We start from the raw sequence: 20159 nt of genomic DNA on the forward strand, positions 1-20159 counted from the left end.
GCATCACACACCACAGCTCTCCGCCATCTTGTTAAAAAAACTACGGACTAGGGTGAAACTCACCAAGGCCCCGGTACTAGCTTTTTTCGACCCCGCCAAGGAGACGAAGATCTCCACTGACGCGAGCCAGGCTGGCATTGGGGCAGTACTCCTCCAGCGGGACGAATCCTCCTCCTGGGCCCCAGTCGCATATGCATCTAGAGCCATGACACCTACTGAGTAATGATATGCTCAAATTGAAAAAGAATGCCTGGGCCTCCTCAAAGGGATTGACAAATTCCATGATTACGTGTATGGACTCCCACATTCACGGTCGAGACGGACTACAGGCCATTGGTTCACATCATCCAGAAAGACCTCAATGATATGACGCCACGGCTACAATGTATCCTCCTCAAACAACGCTGCTACGATTTCGACCTGGTCTACACCCCGGGCAAGGAGCTCATTGTGGCCGACGCACTCTCTAGATCCATCACCACGCCATGTGAGCAGTCGGACTTTGTCTGTCAGATAGACCCTCAGGTGAAGTTTTGTGCATCCAACTTTCCGGCCACTGATGAAAGGGTCGTGCAGATTCATCAGGAGACGGCCAGGGATACTTTACTCCAGCTGGTCATGCGCCATCTCATGGATGGTTGGCAAAAGGGGCAGTGCCCACAGTTCTATAATGTAAAGGACGATCTAGCAGCAGTGGACGGCATACTAATGAAACTGGACAGGATAATAATCCCACAGAGTATGCGAGAGCTGGTCCTCGGCCAAATCCACGAGGGTCACCTGGGGGTCAAAAAGTGTCACTGTCGAGCCAGAGAGGCAGGATATAGGCCTGGCATCAATCAGGAAATCGCTAACACTGTCCTCAATTGCCCTACGTGCTAACGGTTCCAGCCGGCTCAGCTGAAAGAGACTTTGCAGCCGCATGAACTGGTGTCCTCTCCATGGACCAAGATTGTCATTGATCTCTTTCATGCAAAGGGCCAAAACTATGTCCTCCTCGTGGACTACTTTTCTAACTACCCCGAGGTGGTCAGACTGACTGACCTCACATCAGCAACAGTCACCAGGGCGTGCAAAGAGACCTTTCCCCATCATGGCATTCCACTTACAGTCATGACTGATAATGGCCAGTGCTTCTTCAGCCAGGAGTGGATGGATTTTTCCCGGCAGTACAATTTTACACACATCACTTCAAGGCCCCACTACCCCCAGTCGAATGGGAAAGCTGAAAACTGGGTCCACATTGTTAAAAGACTGCTGTGTAAAGCGGCTGACTCGGGTTCAGATTTTAACCTGGCGCTGCTAGCCTACAGGGCGACTCCTTTGTCCGCTGGCCTGTCCCCAGCACAGCTGCTAATGAACCGCACACTACGGACGATGGTGCCGGCTATCCACATCCCGGACCTTGACAATTTTCCGGTCATGCAAAGGATGCAACAGTCTCGGGCCCAATGCAAGTCGGCGTACGACGCCCAAGCCACAGATCTCCCTACTCTGGTCCCTGCTGACTGAGTTTGTGTTCAGATACCTGACGGTGGCTGGTTTGCCACAGCTGTGGTGGTCAAGCAAGTGGCCCCGAGATCATTCCTCGTTCGCATGCATGATGGCTCCTTTCTTCGGCCTAATAGGTGGGCACTGCGGCTACTTCCACGCCCGCCACCTGAACGTGATGTCCCGCCTCGCCTGCTGGTTCCTCAGGACGCGCCCTTCCACGAGGCCACCGATCTGACATTTCTTTTACCACCCTCTACATTGGAGGCAGCTCCACCTGTTCCAGTGCAGGCGGCCCCTGACCCACCCTTGAGGTAGTCAACCAGAATTCGTCGCCCGCCACAGAGACTGAATTTATAAACTAAATGTTGCATTACCTTGTGATCCGTTTACCCATCTGTACATATTGTTTCTTCCTAATTTGTTATCTGCCCTCTATCTGCACTAGACACCTTCCCATGTAAATACGTTCACATACTTTGTATATAGTCAGGCTCCTACACACACACATACTTACTATTTATTGACCTATACACATTTTTTAAATGTTAAAAAAAAAGGGTGAGATGTCATAATATACACACAGGTATATGACGGTGCACAGACAGGCAGTGATTGACACACAGGATGGCCAATGAACACACAGAACACAGCAGCCAATCACCAGACAGGACACAACCACTATAAATACAGAGGACACTAGTTTTCCCGCTCTCTCGGGATCCAGCCTCTGAGACAGTCAGAGCCTGTGAGCAGCAACTAGAACACACACCATGTGGTAGTAAGATAGTCTGGTCAGGTTAGCCTCAGGTCTCCAGTCAACTCAGCATAGTGTCAACCCACAGTTAAAGTATGTATGATAGTTAAGAGTTCAATAAAATGGAGTTGCATTTCTTCAAGTGTTGGAAGCCTGACTCTCTCACTGCTGCAGTAAACGTATTCCTCGCAGACCCAGCTTACCCAACACATCAGCGACTAGGGGCTTTTCACAGTAACGCCATTGAAGTCTACTCGTGACAATAAGCGATTTTCATTTTATTTTTCATTTTCATATGCATCCACCTTTAAAGTCATTCAGGTACGGTTCTATTCAAGTGTCAAAATAAGGATTAGCATACAATTTTCCTGTTTCTTCCGAGTTATTTGACTGCGAGACCCAAAAAACAGCCCTACTGCAGCTGTTAGTTCCCTCCTCTGTTTTGGTGCCAGATTTAGTTCCCGACATGTATTCCAACAGTGACTGCAGTTCAAAAGCACTTCATTGGCAGTGGAGCGCTTTCGGACATCCTGACACATCTTAACTGCAAGTTCTCTCTTTTGATGCTCTGTTTTAAACTGTTAGTTCAGTTAGGTCTACATTGACAGGCTCCAGGGACATGTTTTCTTCATCTGAAACATTTCTCTGTGTTTCTGGGCTTTATTCGCAGAGGAGCTCCACCTCGAACAGCACCATTCATTCCAATTTTTCCATCTGCTGTTTCAAACTTTCCTCCACCACTGAGAACTAGTTTACACAAATCAAGGACTCAAGTTCCTCCTGGGTTGGAAGTTAATTGGTTACTTAATTGGTTTCTGATTGTCCAGAGATCTTACAATCGGGGTATTTTTGGCAAAGTTACCTCCACTCAAATGCATACGGCCATATATGCTATAGAGTTATCAGCTAAAGCATCATGTATGCTACCTTTATATGATCTCCAATAATTGATGAAATGAGTAAGCATGTATTAACATGTCCCAGCAAGTGTTGCAGTCCACAAAACAATCATTTTTACGGGGGTTTATTTACCTTTTTATTCTAAAAATGGACTAATGTTGTTTTTTAAGCTTAAGTGACAGGGAGGTTAATTCAGATTGCCCCTTTGGGCAGCCATTAATTTGGCAAGGCAGCATTTTTCTCCTGAAACTAACATTGCGTATTTTCAGACATCCCAACACTTTATCTGTGGACTTTACAGACTAGAACTAAAGATTTATATGATCAATTAACAGCTGCTGATAAGCAGATACTAAGACAGAAACAACCTCCCCCAGAGTTAGCAGTAATAAACAACAGTTAATGCCATGGTTCTGGCAACTCTGTAAGAGATTTTCATCCCGATTCCAGCCTTAAGACAAACATGCATGGTTACTGACAATATCTGTTGAAATACTTTCTACAAACTGTGAATTATTATGCAACTTAAGTGATTTCAGATGAGTTTAATAAATTAGTCATCGTTCCACGCAAGCAAATCTGTTTCTCTTCAGACAAAGGAGTTAATTAGGATGAGAAAACAATACAGCGGTTTTAGAAGAAGAAAATAGATTACATACATGTACTGGAGTCCATTTCTGTTCCTTTGATGTTAAAATGTGGCATCAAAAATAAAGGTTTTGCTGCTTCCTAAAGACTAACTGAGAACTTTCTTTGCCACGTTTTCTTAAAAGCTCTCTTCATTACTGAAATTGCTTCCAACGTATTATGCAACTTGAAGTTGCCCTCCCCCCACCTTTAAAGAACACCAAAATTATCAGTGACAGAAAAAAGTCACTTCAATAATGCACCCGATGTGGTTTAATTGCTGCTTAGGAGCTCCAAGAAGCATACAACACAGCATGAATAACACTGTGACAGGGTAACGATTCAGGCACACCCAATGCACAGGCTACATCCCTTGTGTCTGAATGTTAGCTAGAGTTACCCCTTGCTTCAGCTATTAATTCAGTGAAGCTAATGGGCTGCAAACAGGCAACCAATGATGAGTTATCCGAGATCTCGCATCATGTCAGCCCTCGAGGAAGGACTGGGAAATAGGATGATGGAGTCAGGTTATTGTGGGGGGGGGGGGAAGAGAAATTGGAGGACAGATGCTAAAAGAAAGGAGGCTGCAGGGGCAGATTGAAAGCTAGGGGACAGTGGGAGGGGGCGTATCATAAGCTGAGAGAGGGATTGGTTTCTGGGTTGCAGTGTAGTGTCAAATGGGTAGGGGGAGGCGGAACAACCTCCAACATGTTTTAAGTGAGCGGCTTATGGGAGGCATTCCTTTTTAAAAATTATTTCATGGGATGGATGTGGGCATTATTGGCAAAGCCAGCATTTGTTGCTCATCCTTAACTGCTCTTTAACTAAGCGGCTTGCGATCCTCTTACACGGTGCAGTTAGAAGTCAACTGCATTGCTGTGGGTCACATTTAGGCCAGAGCAGGTAACAATGGCAGATTTCCTTCCCTAAAGGACGTTAGTGAACAAGATGGATTTCTCACAACATTCAATGATGGATTCATGGGATCCCCGTTAGTGAGACTAGTTTTCAATCCCAGGTTCGTTGATTGAATTTCACTAGCTGCCGAGGTGGGATTTAAACCGTAGGCCTCTGGTTACTCGTCCAGTGACATTACAACTACATTACCATTCCTGATGCACTCAGATCCATGTTCAGGTATGTACACTTCAAAAAATTAAGTTTTGATCGCAGTTAGTTCCAAGACCTGGTTTTGCTGAGTGCAACTGCTACTGGCTGCCTCAGGGAATATCTGTCTTAAATGGGTAGCCTCAAAATATTGTTAGGCTCCTAACCGACAGAAGATTTAAAATGCTTTCCAGGCATGAGATCTGACCACCTGTTCAAACCAGCGACCACCAATTCGCTTCCATCCAGGAATTTGCAGACGTTTCTGAAAATGATTTATTAGAAAAATCTTCAGCTGTTGTGAAGGCGAAGTGTTGCCACTATAAGTGCCTGCTATCTGCTGCAGTGTCTCTCTTCTCACCCTTGAGTTAGGAGTTTGCCAAAATGGCTCAAGTCAGGTTGACTCTAGAAAATGTATTTGGGTCAGCAGTAGGGCAAGGCTTACCTTGTAAGTATCATGTTGAGCTTCTGTCAACGTGGAAAATCCCAGCTACACATCCATGCATAGATATATAGATACATAGAAGGTAGGAGCAGGAGGAGGCCTTTTGGCCCTTCAAGCCTGCTCCACCATTCATCACGATCATGGCTGATCATCCAACTCAAGAGACTAATCCTGCTTTCTCTCCATAGCCTTTGATTCCATTCTCCCCAAGTGCTATACAGTATCTAGCCACCTCTTGAATATATTCAATGTTTTAGCATCAACTACTTCCTGTGGTAATGAATTCCACAGGCTCACCACTCTTTGTGTGAAGAAATGTCTCTTTATCTCTGTCCGAAATGGTTTACCCTGAATCCTCAGGCTGTGAATCCTGGTTCTGGACACACCCATCATTGGTAACATCTTCCCTGCATCTACCCTGTCTAGTCCTGTTAGAATTTTATAAGTCTCTATGAGATCCCCCCTCATTCTTCTGAACTCCAGTGAGAACAATCCCAACCTAGTCAATCCCTCCTCATATGACAGTCCCGCCATCCCTGGCATCTATGATTCTGTTATAAGAGAGTTAGATTTATTGACATTGTGCAGCATCAAACCATTGCACAGACACTATACTCCCATCACTGAAAGAAAAGAAAGACTTGCATTTATGTAGCATTTTTTATGTCCAGCAGACATTTCAAAACATTTTGCAGTCAAGGAAGTACTTTTTGAAGTGTTGTAATGTAGGAAACACAGCAGCTACTTTGCAGTCAGCAAACTCCCACAAACAGCAATGTGTTAATGGCCTGATTATCAGTTTTTTGTGATTTTGGTTGAGGGATAAATATCGGCCAGGACATTGTGGGGAACTTATCGGTTTTTCTTTGAAATAGTGCTATAGGATCTTTTATTACCATTCGAGCAGGCAGATGGGGCTGCAGTTTAAGGTCTTGGGCAGAACACTGGCATATACACAATAAAGTGGAAACTTGTCCTACCCAAGAAGAGAACAAGTCCAACCCAGCCATCCACTGTCGTAAGAGTCTACTCTGATTCACCAATAAAGCTCTGCAATGTGTAATTGACAGTGCTGTCAAGTGGCACTTAGCATTAATCTGTTCACTGACTCATAATTTGGGTTCCAACACGGCTATTCGACTTCAAATCTGCTTACAACCTTGGTTCAAACAGGGGCAAAATAGCTGAATTTCGGAGCTGAGATGATTGACCGGCCTTGGCATCAAGGTAACATTTGACCAAGTCTAACATCAGGTGCCAATAGGAACCAGAAGAAATTGTTCCATGGTTGGAATCATACCTAGGACACTAACCTAAGGACCTCCTGCTGTTCTGGGATTGAGATGATTCACCTTTCATCTCCAGCAGCTCAACCATCTTCCTTGGTGTTAGGAAGCATGCCGCATGCTGACATGGGTTGCTTCATTATCTGAGGAGTTACGAATGGGACTGAACATGGTACAATCATCAGCAAACATCCCCATTTCTGACTTATGTCAGGAAGGCCACTAACAAAGCAGCTGAAGGTAGTTAGGCCTCGATGATTGTATGGTGTTCAGTCCCATTCATAATTCCTCAGATACTGAAGAAGTCCATGCTAGCATGCAGCAAGACCGAGACAACATTCATGTATGGGCTGATAAGTGACAAGTAGCATTCATGGAAAAAGTACCAGGCAATGACCATTTCCAGTAAGCAACAATCCCTAACCATCTCCCTTTGACATTAAGTGACATTACCATTGCCAAATCTCTCACCATCAACATCCCAGGGGTTACCAATGATTAGAAATTTAACTGGACTAGCCATATAAATACCATAGCTACAAGAGCAGGTCAGAGGATGGGAATTCTGTGACAAGCAACTCACCTCCTGACTCCCTAAAGCCTGTCCACCATCTACAAGGCAGAAGTCAGGAGTGTAATGGGGTGTAATCCACTTACCTGGTGAGTGCAGCTCCAATAACACTCAAGAAGCTTGGTACCATTCAAGTCAAAGCAGCTCGCTGGACTGGCACTCCTTCCACCACTGTTACACTGTGGCAGCAGGGTACACCATTCAGGAGTTGCATTGCAGTAATTCGCCAAGACTCCTTTGGCAGCACCTACTGTTAAGGGCCAGGGTTTAGAGAACTCCAAAGTGTATCATGGAGTTCACCTGACCCACAACTTTTTCTAGATTGTGGTATGGGGAGCAAATGGCCCACTCTGCAGGTGAGGTACAGCAGAAATGGAAAAGTATTTTTTAAAGCAAAACAATGTTTATTCTATGAACTCAAGTTAACCTTTTTAAAACATACAGTGAACATCTGAGCAACCATCAATTCAAATACAACTACCGAAGACTACAACACTAAGTAATCCTTTAAGCTTTCCTTTTAATATCCATACGACTTAAAAACAAAACCAAGGGGCTGGTTTAGCACAGGGCTAAATCGCTGGCTTTGAAAGCAGACCAAGGAAGGCCAGCAGCACGGTTCAATTCCCGTACCAGGAATGTGGCGACTAGGGGCTTTTCACAGTAACTTCATTGAAGCCTACTTGTGGCAATAAGCGATTTTCATTTTTCATTTCATACGACTTAAAAACAAAACCTTTAACAGAAGCACATCAGATTAAAGTCACTACTGAAAACATTTATAATTCTGAATTGACCAAATGATCAAGAGACAGTCTTTTGATGGCAGAGAGAACAACAGTACAGCTTCTTGGTCTGGCTTCAGCTCCAACACTGAAAATGAAACTAAAACACACCCTGCAGCAAACAGCTGACAAACAGTAAAATGCTGACAAACATTCTCCACCCACTCTCTGACATCACTGCAGTAGTAAACACCCAATTCTTAAAGGTACTCTCACTACAGATATTTATATACACACACATTTACAAACACCCATTTCTTAAAGGTACTCTCACATGACACGTCCCCCAAGGAAAAAAAAACCCATCAACTTCAAGATGGTTTCATTTTTCACCTTGTCACTATCCTTTAACAAATGCACACAGTGAATATACATTTTCGTTTAAAAAAACAGCACATGCAAACAGGTATAATAATATAGTCCATTTTTTTTCTTCTTCCTCCAACTGGAATCCTTCTCAATTGACAGTCTCTTTGAACAAGAAGGTCTCTGCACGATCCGACCATTTATCTACGCCTCGGCATGTCTCTTTAAAATCAGATACTTTAGTTCAATCTGGTCACAGAGTTCCTTGTAATTTTCCAACACAGGAGCATTTGTTATCACTGCTTTCAGGCCGTCAAATGCCTGTTGAAAGATCGCTGTCCACGGAAAGTTTCGACATTTCTTCAGCAAGTCCACCAGTGGAGCAACCGTGCTACAAAACCTGTGCACAAATGTTCGATAAAATCCACTCATGCCAAGAAATCACATGATTTCCCTTTGTCTTGAGGGTATTGAAAAGTCCTCAGTAACTGTTGGTTTCACATCCCATGTGACCATTTGATCCTGTCTGATTATATGGCCAAGGAAAGTGACTTGCACTTTTGCAAATTCATTTTTGGCTAGGTTTATCACCAAACCATCCTCCTGAAGTCGATCGAATAACTCCATCAGATGTTTTAAATGTTCCTTCCATGTCTGGCTGAAAATTACCGGATCGTTGGTGTGTACCCCACAATTGGGTAATCCTGAAACAACTTTGTTAGTTAACCGTTGAAATGTGGCCGGTGCGTTTTTCATGCCAAATGGCATAACTTTGAATTGGTATATACCACCTGGAGTCAGAAGAGCTGAAATCTCCTTCGCCCTTTCAGATAAAGGTACTTGCCAGTAACCTTGAAGTAAATCCAGTTTAGAAATAGAAGCTAATTGTCCCACTTTCTCAATGCAATCCTCCAAGCGTGGGATAGGATAAGAGTCCGTTCTTGTAACTGCATTAACCTTTCTATAGTCCACACACAACCATTGGGTACCGTCTGGTTTAGGTACCATCACTATGGGTGAGCTCCATTGGCTGCAACCCACTTCAATTATGCCATTTTAAAGCATACTCTCAATCTATTTGTTAATCTACGCCAATTTTAAAGGGTTAAGTCTGTATGGATGTTGTTTGATTGGAACAGCATTTCCCACATCTACACGTGTAGCCATTTTAGTACTTCCCAATTTATCTCCAGAAACTTGCCCATGTGATATCAATAACTCTTTAAGGTCAGTCCATTTTTCCTCTGGAAGGTAACTCAACAATTTACCCAATTTTTAAGAACACTCTCGTTTTCCAATTTAATTTGAAGTATGTCAAATTCACAGTCATTTGGAATTGGTTTGTCACTTTGAGTTAGAATCATTAAAACCTCCTCCTTTTTCTCTCCTTCCCTTTCAAAGTACCTTTTAAGCATATTCACATGACACACTCGGTGAGTCTTCCTTCTATCTGGTGTTCTTGCCACATGATTCATCTCACTTAATTTCCTTTCAATCTGATAAGGTCCACAAAACCTAGCTTTTAAAGGTTCACCTACCACTGGTAACAACACTAAAACTTTATCTCCACTGGCAAAACTGCGAACTTTGGATTTCTTGTCCACTACCCATTTCATCACATTTTGTGCAATTTCTAAATGTTGTCCAGCCAATTCACCTGCTCTATTTAATCATTCCCTAAAACATGGCATGTAATCCAATAATGTAATTTCCGATTTCTCACTCTTCAATTTTTCCTTAATCAATTTAAGTGGTCCTCTTACCTCATCAATTAGTTCAAAAGGACTAAATTTAGTTGACTCATTAGGTGCATCCATAATTGCAAACAGTGCAAATGGAATTCCTTTATCCCAATCCTCTGGATAACCTTGACAATAAATGAAATGAAAATTGCTTATTGTCACGAGTAGGCTTCAATGAAGTTACTGTGAAAAGCCTTCAACATTGTCATTAATGTCTTATGCCACCTTTCTAACGCTCCCTGCAATTCTGGATGGTATGCAGTTGATTTAAATTGTTTTATTCCTAAGCTATCCATAGCTTCCTTGAATAACCTTGAGTTAAAATTTGATCCTTGATCCGATTGTATTTCTGTGGGTAGTCCATATCTAGTAAAGAACTTAAGTAACTGCTTCACAATCATTTTAGCTGTAATATTACATACTGGAATGGCCTCTGGAAACCTAGTAGACACATCCATTATAGTCAAAAGATATTGATTCCCACTTTTCCTTTTAGGAAGCGGTCCTACGCAATCAATTAGGAATCTTGTAAAAGGTTCCTCAAATGCTGGAATTGGTATTAAGGGCGCTGGTTTTATCACTGCTTGAGGTTTCTCTATCACTTGACATGTGTGATATGATCGACAAAATTTAACTACATCTTTATGTAGTCCAGGCCAATAAAAACGTTTTTGGATTTGAGCTTGAGTTTTCCTTATTCCCAAATGACCTCCCACTGGCAACTCATGTGCAATTCGTAACACCTTTCTATACCCTACCCGCAATACTACTTGATGAACCTCTGCCCACTTTTCATACACCTGCATATGTAAAGATCTCCATTTTCTCATCAAGACATCACTTTTACGGTAATAACACTCTGGTATATACTCAGATTCCTCTTCCGTGTATGCTTTCTGATACATCCGTTTTATTTCTACATCCTTTTGTTGTAACTCCGCCAATTTTCCTGAACTAAAAATATCCACCACATCCTCCACCTGTTCTTGTTATTTTTCAACCATCTGATCAAAAATCGTTTCTGTGAAGTGATAATTGCACTTCAACTTCATCTTCACTCTTTGATTTCTCCTCTTGTCTTCACCTGTGACTTTGCGACCTTGCTACTCCACAATCCGGAAAGCTACCAGGATATTCTTCCTTCAACACTTCAGTTGTCTGATTTTCCACTGGATTATCAACCATAGTAGGCATCACTCCCACCTACGTTCCAACTGTATCATTACCCAAGATAAACTGTATTCTTGGACAAGATAGTTTCTCTATTACTCCTGCTACCACTTCACCACTCTTCACTGGACTTTCCAACCTTACCTTATATAATGGATCACTACTCCTCTCACCCTGAATTCCACATATTACCTCCTTTTCTGGCAACATTCTTCCCAAACTATATAACTCCTCATCTCTTACCATTAAAGATTGACTAGCTCCCGTATGTCCTAAAATTGTGACTTCTTTACCTGCTCCTCCTGATACACATGAGTAAACTTTACCCACACAAGTGGGTAAACAGATCTGGCACCTTCTTATCACTCACCTCTTGATCAGGCTGTGCAATATTTTGCACCTCCTTCACTTCACTTGGGCTTTCCTTTACCACTTTAACAAACCCTGTCTTATCCTGTTTTACCACATCAGCCTTCCCAGTGCTTTCCTTCAACCACCAACACTGTGACTTTACATGGCCTAATTTATTACAGTGAAAACATTTGAATTTTTAAATTTCTTTTCCACCGGCCTAGATTTCTTTTTTAATCTGAGGTACACTCTCCTTATTATCTCCCATCAAATCACCTTTACCTTTACCACTTGAGTATTTCTCATATCCCCAGTTTCTATCCCTCACAGGCTACAACTGATGTTAGAAACCAAGCTTTGATTTATGAACTAATTCATAATCATCTGCCATTTCTGCTGCTAACCTCACAGTTTTAACCCTCTGCTCTTCCACATGAGTTCTTACTACATTAGGAATTGAATTTTTAATCTCCTCCAAAAGTATAATTTCTCTGAGAGCTTCATACGTTTGGTCTATTTTCAAAGCCCTTATCCACCTATCAAAATTAGTCTGTTGGAGCCTTTCATACTCCATGTACGTTTGACCAAATTCTTTCCTTCAATTTCTAAACCTTTGTCTGTAAGCTTCAGGCACTAGTTCATATGCACCTCAGATGGATTTTTTCACCTCCTCATATGTCCCAGACACCTCCTCCGGTAGTGATGCAAACACTTCACTAGCCCTACCTACCAGCTTTGTTTGAATCAGTAGTACCCACATGTCCTGTGGCCATTTCATTTTTTTAGCCACCTTGTCAATTGAAATGAAAAAGGCTTATACCTCCTTCTCTCAAACCTTGGCAATGCTTGGACATATTTAAATAGATTCCCACCAAGCCTTCGACTTTGAAGCTCTTTCTCACTATCGTCATCACTGTCATCCAACTGTACGTTTCCCTTTACGTCTGTCCATTTCAACTGACTGTCATGTTTCATGGCCATTTTCTGAAGTTCAAACTCTCTCTCTTTATCTTTTTCCCTGATCTGTATCTCCCTTTCTCGTTCTCGTTCTTTTTGTTCTGCTAGGGCTATTCTTTCTTTTCTCTTTTCTTCTCTCTCCTTTTCTTTTTTCTCTCAATCTCTTTCTTGTTCTTTTTCCGCTCTATCTCTTACCTTTTCCTCTCTTTCGTGCTCAAGCTGCTTTAATTCTTTCTCATGTTCCATTTGTTTAATTTGCAACTGAATTTTTACCATTTCCAAAGAGTCAAACTGTATCTCAGGCAACTTTAAATGCTTAGCCGCTGCCATAATTAGCTCATCTTTTCACATTTTGTCAGGTAATGTTAACTGCAGTGTTTTTGCCAAATCTAACAGTCTGCTTTTAGTCTCTGTCCGTAAGGTACTGTGTGTGACCGTCTCCACCCCCAAAAACTTCAGAGCCTCTGAAAGAGCCATTGTCCACAACACACTCCCTACTGAAACTAGAATACCACACCTGAAAAGCACCCACAATATGCTCACCCCTCACTGTCTTTAAATTCACTAAGCCAGCCCAATAAATAGTCTTCAATCCCCCTCGAGCCCCCAATTTGTTATGGGCCAGGGTTTAGAGAACCCCAAAGTGTTTCATGGAGTTCACCTGACCAACAACTTTTAATAGATTGTGGTATGGGTAGCACACGGCCCACTCTACAGGTGAGGTACGGCAGAAATGGAAAAGTATTTTTTAAAGCAAAACAATGTTTATTCTATGAACTCAAGTTAACCTTTTTAAAACATACAGTGAACATCCTTTAAGCTTTCCGTTTAACATCCATACGACTTAAAAACAAAACCTTTAACAAAAGCACATCAGGTTAAAGTCACTACTGAAACCATTTATAATTCTGAATTCACCAAATGATCAAGAGATAGTCTTTTGATGGCAGAGAGAACAGCAGTACACCTGCTTGGTCTGGCGTCAGCTCCAATACTGAAAACGAAACTAAAACACACCCTGCAGCAAACAGCCTGAAATGAAAGTAAAAAGCTGACAGACAGTCCCGCTGCACCCACTCTCTGACATCACTGCAGTAGTAAACACCCATTTCTTAAAGGTACTCTCACTACAGATATTTATACACACACCCATTCACAAATACCGATTTCTTAAAGGTACATTTCTTAAACACCCATTTCTTAAAGGTACATTTCTTAAAAACCCATTTCTTAAAGGTACTCTCACATGACACTACCAAACCTGCAACCTCTACCACCCAGAAAAACAAAGGCAGCAAATGCATGGAAACACCATGGTCTGCCAATTTACATCTAAGTTACATACCATCTTGACTTGGGATTATGGGCGGGATTGTCTCAGCCTGCTCCAGTTCGGAGAATCTCCATTCCCAACGCTATTTTGCGTGACGCCGGTCCAACGCTGTTTCGCGATTCTGCCAACAAGCGAATATAGCGTGGTTGTGATCGGTGCTGAGCAGCCCGGAGAATCGGCAGTGGGGGTCCGTTTAGCCATTCTCCGAGGCATCGGCGATTCTGCAGCCAGGTGGGCCAAAGTCCCGATGGCATCACCCAGGTCACGCCGGCGCCGTTCTAACATGCTTTTAAAGATTGTGAGCCAGTCATGCTGGCTCACGATCAGGAAGCAGGAGGTGAGGGGTCGGCGTGGGGGACCTACGGATGGTGGGATGTACAAGGCCGTGGCTGGGAGGGGGCAAGGGTATGATGGGGGAGGGCCTCCAGGTTCAGGGGGGACGTAGGGTGGACAGTCCCGCTGGCTGGGAATAGCCCGCCATGGCACGGCAGCGCCTGAGCCACGGCTGCCATTACAACGGTCAGGCTGATAGGCACAGACCCTGGGCGCTGGCTGAGTACATGCCCCCAGCCATGTGGACCCGCCCCGGGGGGGGGGGGGGGAGGACCACCCAGCCAGCGGCACCCACCGGCGAGTAGGTCCAAGGCTGCACCCATGGCTTCCCGCAGTGAGGGCAGTGCCATCCAACGGTGGCGCTATCAGGAGGGATGGGCAACAGGAGTTGGGGCACAGAGGGTGCGGCCAGGAGTGGGTGTTCATGCGTGTGGTTGGCGCAAGCGTAATGCAACCGAACAACCAGGGCGGCCATGCAGCCCATGGCATATGATTGTGGAGGGGGCCATGCGCCATGGTTAAACCTGTTGTCTACCCTCCCACCCCCTGCAGATCATAATGTTTGGGCACCAGCCTGCGATGTTGGCCGCCGTGGCGGGGGCCGCTGCCCTGCATGCAGCCCTGTGGCAGCGTCGGCTGCAGCAGAGGGATGGGCTGCAGAGGGCCAGGTGGCACCCGCTCAGGCTGCAGGGCCACCCGCCTGACACACGCAGGAGGAGGATGACAACGACGGGGCACGGCACAGGATAGGGATACCAATGTGGATGGGGAGGAGGAGGAGGAGGATGAAGAGGAGGATGAGGAGGTGGAGGAGGTGATGGCACGGCACTGGAGGCACCCAATGAGGCCTCGTGTCGACCGGCACCGCATGTCCTTCGAGGACCTGCCGGACAGGGCATGCAGGAGGAGACTCCGGATGAGCCGGGAGACCGTCGGCCAGATCCACCACCTGATGGCACACCTGGCACCGCGTGGAACAATGGGAGGGCGTGCTATCCCGGTGGCCGTCAAGGTTAAGGTGGCCCTGAACTTTTATGCCACGGGATCGTTCCAGTCGTCGAGTGGGGACCTATCCGGCATCTCTCAGGCATCAGTGCACCGGTGCATCCGTGCTGTGACGGACACCCTGTATGACATCACGGCCCGCCATATCCATTTCCCTATGGACTTCGCCCACCAGAATGCCCAGGCAGCGGGATTCACTACCGTGGCCAGGATACCCATGGTACAGGGGGCAATCAATGGGGTTCATGTCTCCATGCATCCACCATCGTATAACATGGCGGTGTTCAGGAACAGGAAGGAATCCTACTTCATGAATATTTATGTGGTCTGTGACCACCAGTTGAAGATCATACACGTCTGTGCCCGGTACCCGGGCAGTGTACATGACACGTTTATCGTGGCACAATCGTTCATCCCCGCCATGTTCGAGGGACACACTCCCCGGCTGAGGGGCTGTTGCTGGGCGACAAGGGTTACCTGTTGCAGTCATGGCTGATGATGCCTATACGGAGGCCACAAACCGACGCGGAGACCCGCTACAATGGTGCCCGCGCAGCAACCAGGAGTGTGGTCGAGAGGTGCTTTGGGCTGCTGAAGATGCGCTTCAGGGGCCTGACTGCTCTGGGGGGGGCCCTCCAGTGCCCGTCAGAGAGGGTCAGCCACATCGTTGTGGTCTGCTGCGTCCTGCTCAATATAGCCCAGCAGAGGGGCGATGTGCTGGAGGAGAAGGAGGAGGAGCAGGAGGAGGCCGAGGGGGAGCCTGGGGAAGAGCATGGCTCTCCAGATGAGGAGGTTGGGGAGGGGGGGACGGGAGGCTGCATGACGCCATCGGCTTGGCCAGCGAGCACGGGAGGCATCGATCGCCGCACATCTCACCAACTAGGTGGTCGGGTCTCGCTGAGCATGGGCACTGTACGGCACCACCTCACCACCCCACATCCCCACCTCTCTCAACACCCATGAGACGCACCTCCCCCCCACCACCCACCACCCTTTGCTCCCACACGACCTCATATATCACACCCCTCCATTACACACTTGCGGCACAACGGGCTGAGCTCACACTATTGCTTGTGAAAGCGGGTATGGTCGATGCCATTGAAGATGATGACAACCCGCTCTGCGATGAACTGTCAGCTCCAAATCGTTTGACAATGTCTGCCACAGTTACACCCTCCATCTGCGTGGTCCCTGTATGCATGCTCGACACTCCATCGCATGGCCCTGTCGAACCGCTGGGGGCGGGGTGGCATGGACGTTTTTGGTGGGGGGGCGCACATTACACCCACTGGGGCTCAACGTTCGTTCACCCCTCGACCACAGTGGCACTCAGTCCCCTACCTGCAGGTGTCGGACATAGCACAGAGGCAGCTTGCATTGGTGTAACAGTGAGTTTAATTAGAAAGGTTATATGCACGTGCCCTAGCTCCTATAACTAAACTGTGCCCTGCACCCATGCCAACTTACTAGGTGTCTAACTTCTTGGCCTTAAGGGCCCTACCACTACGTCTCTGTGCCTCCCCAGATGGTATAGCAGGAGTGGAGGCGGACTGCTGAGACTCCAGCCCTGCGACTTGGCTCCCCATCGGCGCTCGTTTCCTGGGGCGGCCCAGCTTGGACGGGTCAGGCTGCTCCTCGGGCATCCTGGATGGCGTGGTGCCAACCTGTTCTGCCCGTTGCCCACTAGATGCACCTGGGATGGAACGGGGGGAGTCCGAGATGCTGCGGTGTTCCGGGACCTCCCCTGAAGGAGCCACCGGCAAGGGCCCCAGCCCCTCCCCCTTCCTCAGGGTACCCGGTGGCCCCTGGGCCTCTCTATGGGATGGGGTGCAAGTGGAGACAAGCCCCGAGGCACCATCGATACCCAGCACAGCCAGTCCTGGAGGCCTGCTGCGGTATCGATCAGGGTCCTTATGTCAGCAGCGATGGAGCTCTGGGAGTGAGCCATCCCAGTCTGGGACTGCGCCACCTCCCTCTTGGCGTGTGCGACACCACCCAGCATCTGGGCAAAGCCGCAGATGCTCACAGTGATGGCCTGCTGAGACTCGGCCAGACTGCGGAGCGCGGCTGAGATGTCTAGCTGGCTGTGGCACATGGCTGCCTGTGAGAGGACAGCCCTGTCCTGGGCCACGGATGACACATGCAGATGAAGCCCCACGGCTTGCATAACCTGACCCATGGCCAACACCTTTGCCCCCATTGCCTCCACCGCGGACGCCACCCATGCGGTGTCGGTCTGGGTGACAGCCATTGATGTGTTATGTACTCTAGTATAACACAGGCTGCAACTGGATGCAGCTTTGACCCAAAAGATACTCCAGACCTTGAAGATAGTTCAATCTGATTTATCGAAGTAGTAGCACAGTTAGCACAGTTCTTAATGAGTTCGACTCTTTGCTAACCTAAGTGTGGTTACACTGACTGAACCAGACTAGCTCTTAGCCACGTGCTGGAGGTGTAATACTGTACATACACCCTGACTCACTCTGTAGGTGTCCATCAGTGGAAAGAGGCGGAGTGTGAGTGCCTCCTGCCTTTTGTAGTGAGATCCCACCCCTGAGTGTCCTGCCTGCTCATTGGTCATGTCCTGTTCTCTGTGTTCATTAGCTGCCTGTCTGTGTATCATTATGTGCATGTTTGCATATCATGACATCTCCCCTTTTTTGTGTATATTCTGTTGGCTTGTGGAAATATATATACAAGTGGTGGCCTAGACTAGCCTATTTACAAACGGTGGCACATGTGAACGTATTTACATGTGAAGACAGATGTCTAAAGCGAGGAAACAGAACATAACAAACAACACAAGTGTCCTTATGTCCAGTCTCTGCGGCTTGCATCTGAGCCTTGTTGACCGCTGGAGAGGTGGTGGTAGGGACGACGGCGCCTTGACAGGCGGGATGGAAGCCGGACTGGTGGCCTCATAGGTATCAAGAGGTACCATGCCTGGAGAACGTCTCCTTACAGGCCTTATGATGTACGAGAAGTAAGGTCTGAGAGCTTCACGACTTCAGGGTAATTAACACGTAGTCACGACCATTCGCACAAAAGAGGTTGATGCCAACTATGGACCACGGGGAGGTCTCGATCTCATGCTGCTGGAGCGTCTCCTTGTCCTGTGCTGGCTGAAAGCGTTGACAGGTCGCACAGTTGAGGACCATGTTTGAGATGTCCTGGCTAATACCGGGCCAGTAGACAGCCTGTCTGGCTCTGCGTCTGCACTGCTCGACGATGATCCCTCATGGGTTTGGCAGAGCACCAAGCTCTGGAGACTGAGTGGAATGACAATCCGGTCCAGCTTGACTAGGATACCATCAATCATCGTCAGGCCGTTCTTTACATTGTAAAATTGAGGGGACTGCCCTTTCTGCCAGCCATTGGCGAGGTGGTGCATGACACGCTGCAAGAGGGGGTCTTTGGCTGTCTCCTCGCGGATACGAACCACCTTCTCATCAGACGCCGGGAGGGTGCTAGCACACAGCTGCACCTGTGATTCAATCTGCCGGATGATTTCCAGCGGTTCACTAGGCAATGTGACGGAGCGGGACAATGCATCAGCGATGATGAGCTCCTTGCCAGGCGTGTACACTAAGTCAAAGTTGTACCTTCTGAGTTTGAGGAGGATGCGCTGCAACCGAGGCGTCATGTTATTATGGTCCTTGTGGATCCGTCTCGACAGTGAACGTCGGCAGTCCGTAGACATAGTCGTGAAACTTGAGAATTCCAGTGAGAAGACCCAGGCATTCCTTCTCGATCTGCACATACCGTGTTTCGGTGGGCGTCATGGCCCTCAATGCGTAGGCTACCGGTGCCCAGGATGAAGTGTCATCGCATTGAAGCAGCACTGCCCCAATGCCATCCTGGCTCGCATCTGTGGCTATCCTGGTCTCCCTGTCGGGATTGAAAAATGCCAAGACGGGTGCAGTGGTGAGCTTGGCTTTCAGCTCCAGCCACTCTGCCTAATGTGCTGCCTGCCACTCAAAGGTAGTGGACGTTTTTACCAGGTTGCGTAGGGCCGTGGTATAGGAGGCCGGGTTTGGGATGAAGTTCCCCAGAAAATTGACCATGCCCAGGAAACGCAACACCACCTTCTTGTCCTCAGGGACCTTCATGGCTTTGATGGCCTTGATCTTGTCTGTGTCCAGGCGCACGCCCTGCTGAGAGATCTGGTCACCTAGGAACTTAAGTCTCGACATGCCAAAGCAATACCTGGACCTGTTCAGCTTCAGGCCATTGGCATGGACGCGGCGGAATACCTGCTGGAGACGGGAAGCATGTTCTTCGGGGGTTGTGGACCACACAATGATGTCATCCACATACACACAAACCCCTTCAATGCCCTCCATCATCTGCTCCATGATGCGGTGAAAGATCTCCAATGCCGAGACAATGCCAAACGGCAAGCGATTATAGTAGTATCTGCCAAACGGTGTGTTGAATGTGCAGAGCCTTATGCTGGACTCATCCAGCTGGATTCTCCAGAATCCACATGACGCATCTAACTTGGTAAAAGAACGTGCGTGTGCCATCTCACTGGTGAGTTCCTCCCGCTTCGGGATGGAGCAGTGTTCACGCATAATATTCTTATTGAGATCCTTGGGATCAATGCAGATGCACAGGTCTCCCGAAGGCTTCCTGACACATACCATCGAGCTGACCCAATCAGTCAGTTCGGTTACCTTGGAAATGATGCCCTGCTGCTGAAGATCCTTGAGCTGTTCCTTCAGGCGCTCCCTCAGCGGAACCGGGACCCGGCGTGGTGCGTGGACCACTGGCTTGGCACCCGGTCGTAGCAGAATCTTGTATCGATATGGCTGCGCGCCCATCCCGTCGAACACATCTGGATACTGAGCGAGGATGTCGTCAATGTCGGCCTGAAGATCCTCATTGGAGGATGTGGTTGCATAAACCTGGTCTGGCTTAACAATCTCAAAACGTAACCATGCATGGGTACTCCGATTAGAGACGAGTAGATGGTAGGCTCCTCGTGCCG

General features: G+C 47.0%; 1 protein-coding gene across 5 annotated transcripts in view; it reads right to left on the bottom strand.

Annotated features, from left to right (window-relative positions):
* Nucleotides 1-20159, bottom strand: part of LOC119963062 (complement C1q tumor necrosis factor-related protein 7) — a 90187-nt gene that overhangs the window by 59007 nt on the left and 11021 nt on the right. Inside the window, exon 1 of one of the 5 annotated variants that reach the window (XM_038791614.1) lies at nt 3808-4230. The exons of 3 other annotated variants lie outside the window; for them this stretch is intronic. Coding sequence is in view for 1 of the 2 variants with exons in the window: in XM_038791611.1 (XP_038647539.1) it covers nt 3808-3853 (46 nt within the window). In the remaining variant the exon portion in view is untranslated. Of the gene's footprint in view, nt 1-3807; nt 4231-20159 lie in introns of those variants that run through there. One more of the 5 variants, XM_038791611.1, reaches the window with a different exon arrangement.

The sequence above is a fragment of the Scyliorhinus canicula genome, chromosome 3, assembly GCF_902713615.1.
Source record: "Scyliorhinus canicula chromosome 3, sScyCan1.1, whole genome shotgun sequence".
NCBI lineage: Eukaryota > Metazoa > Chordata > Chondrichthyes > Carcharhiniformes > Scyliorhinidae > Scyliorhinus > Scyliorhinus canicula.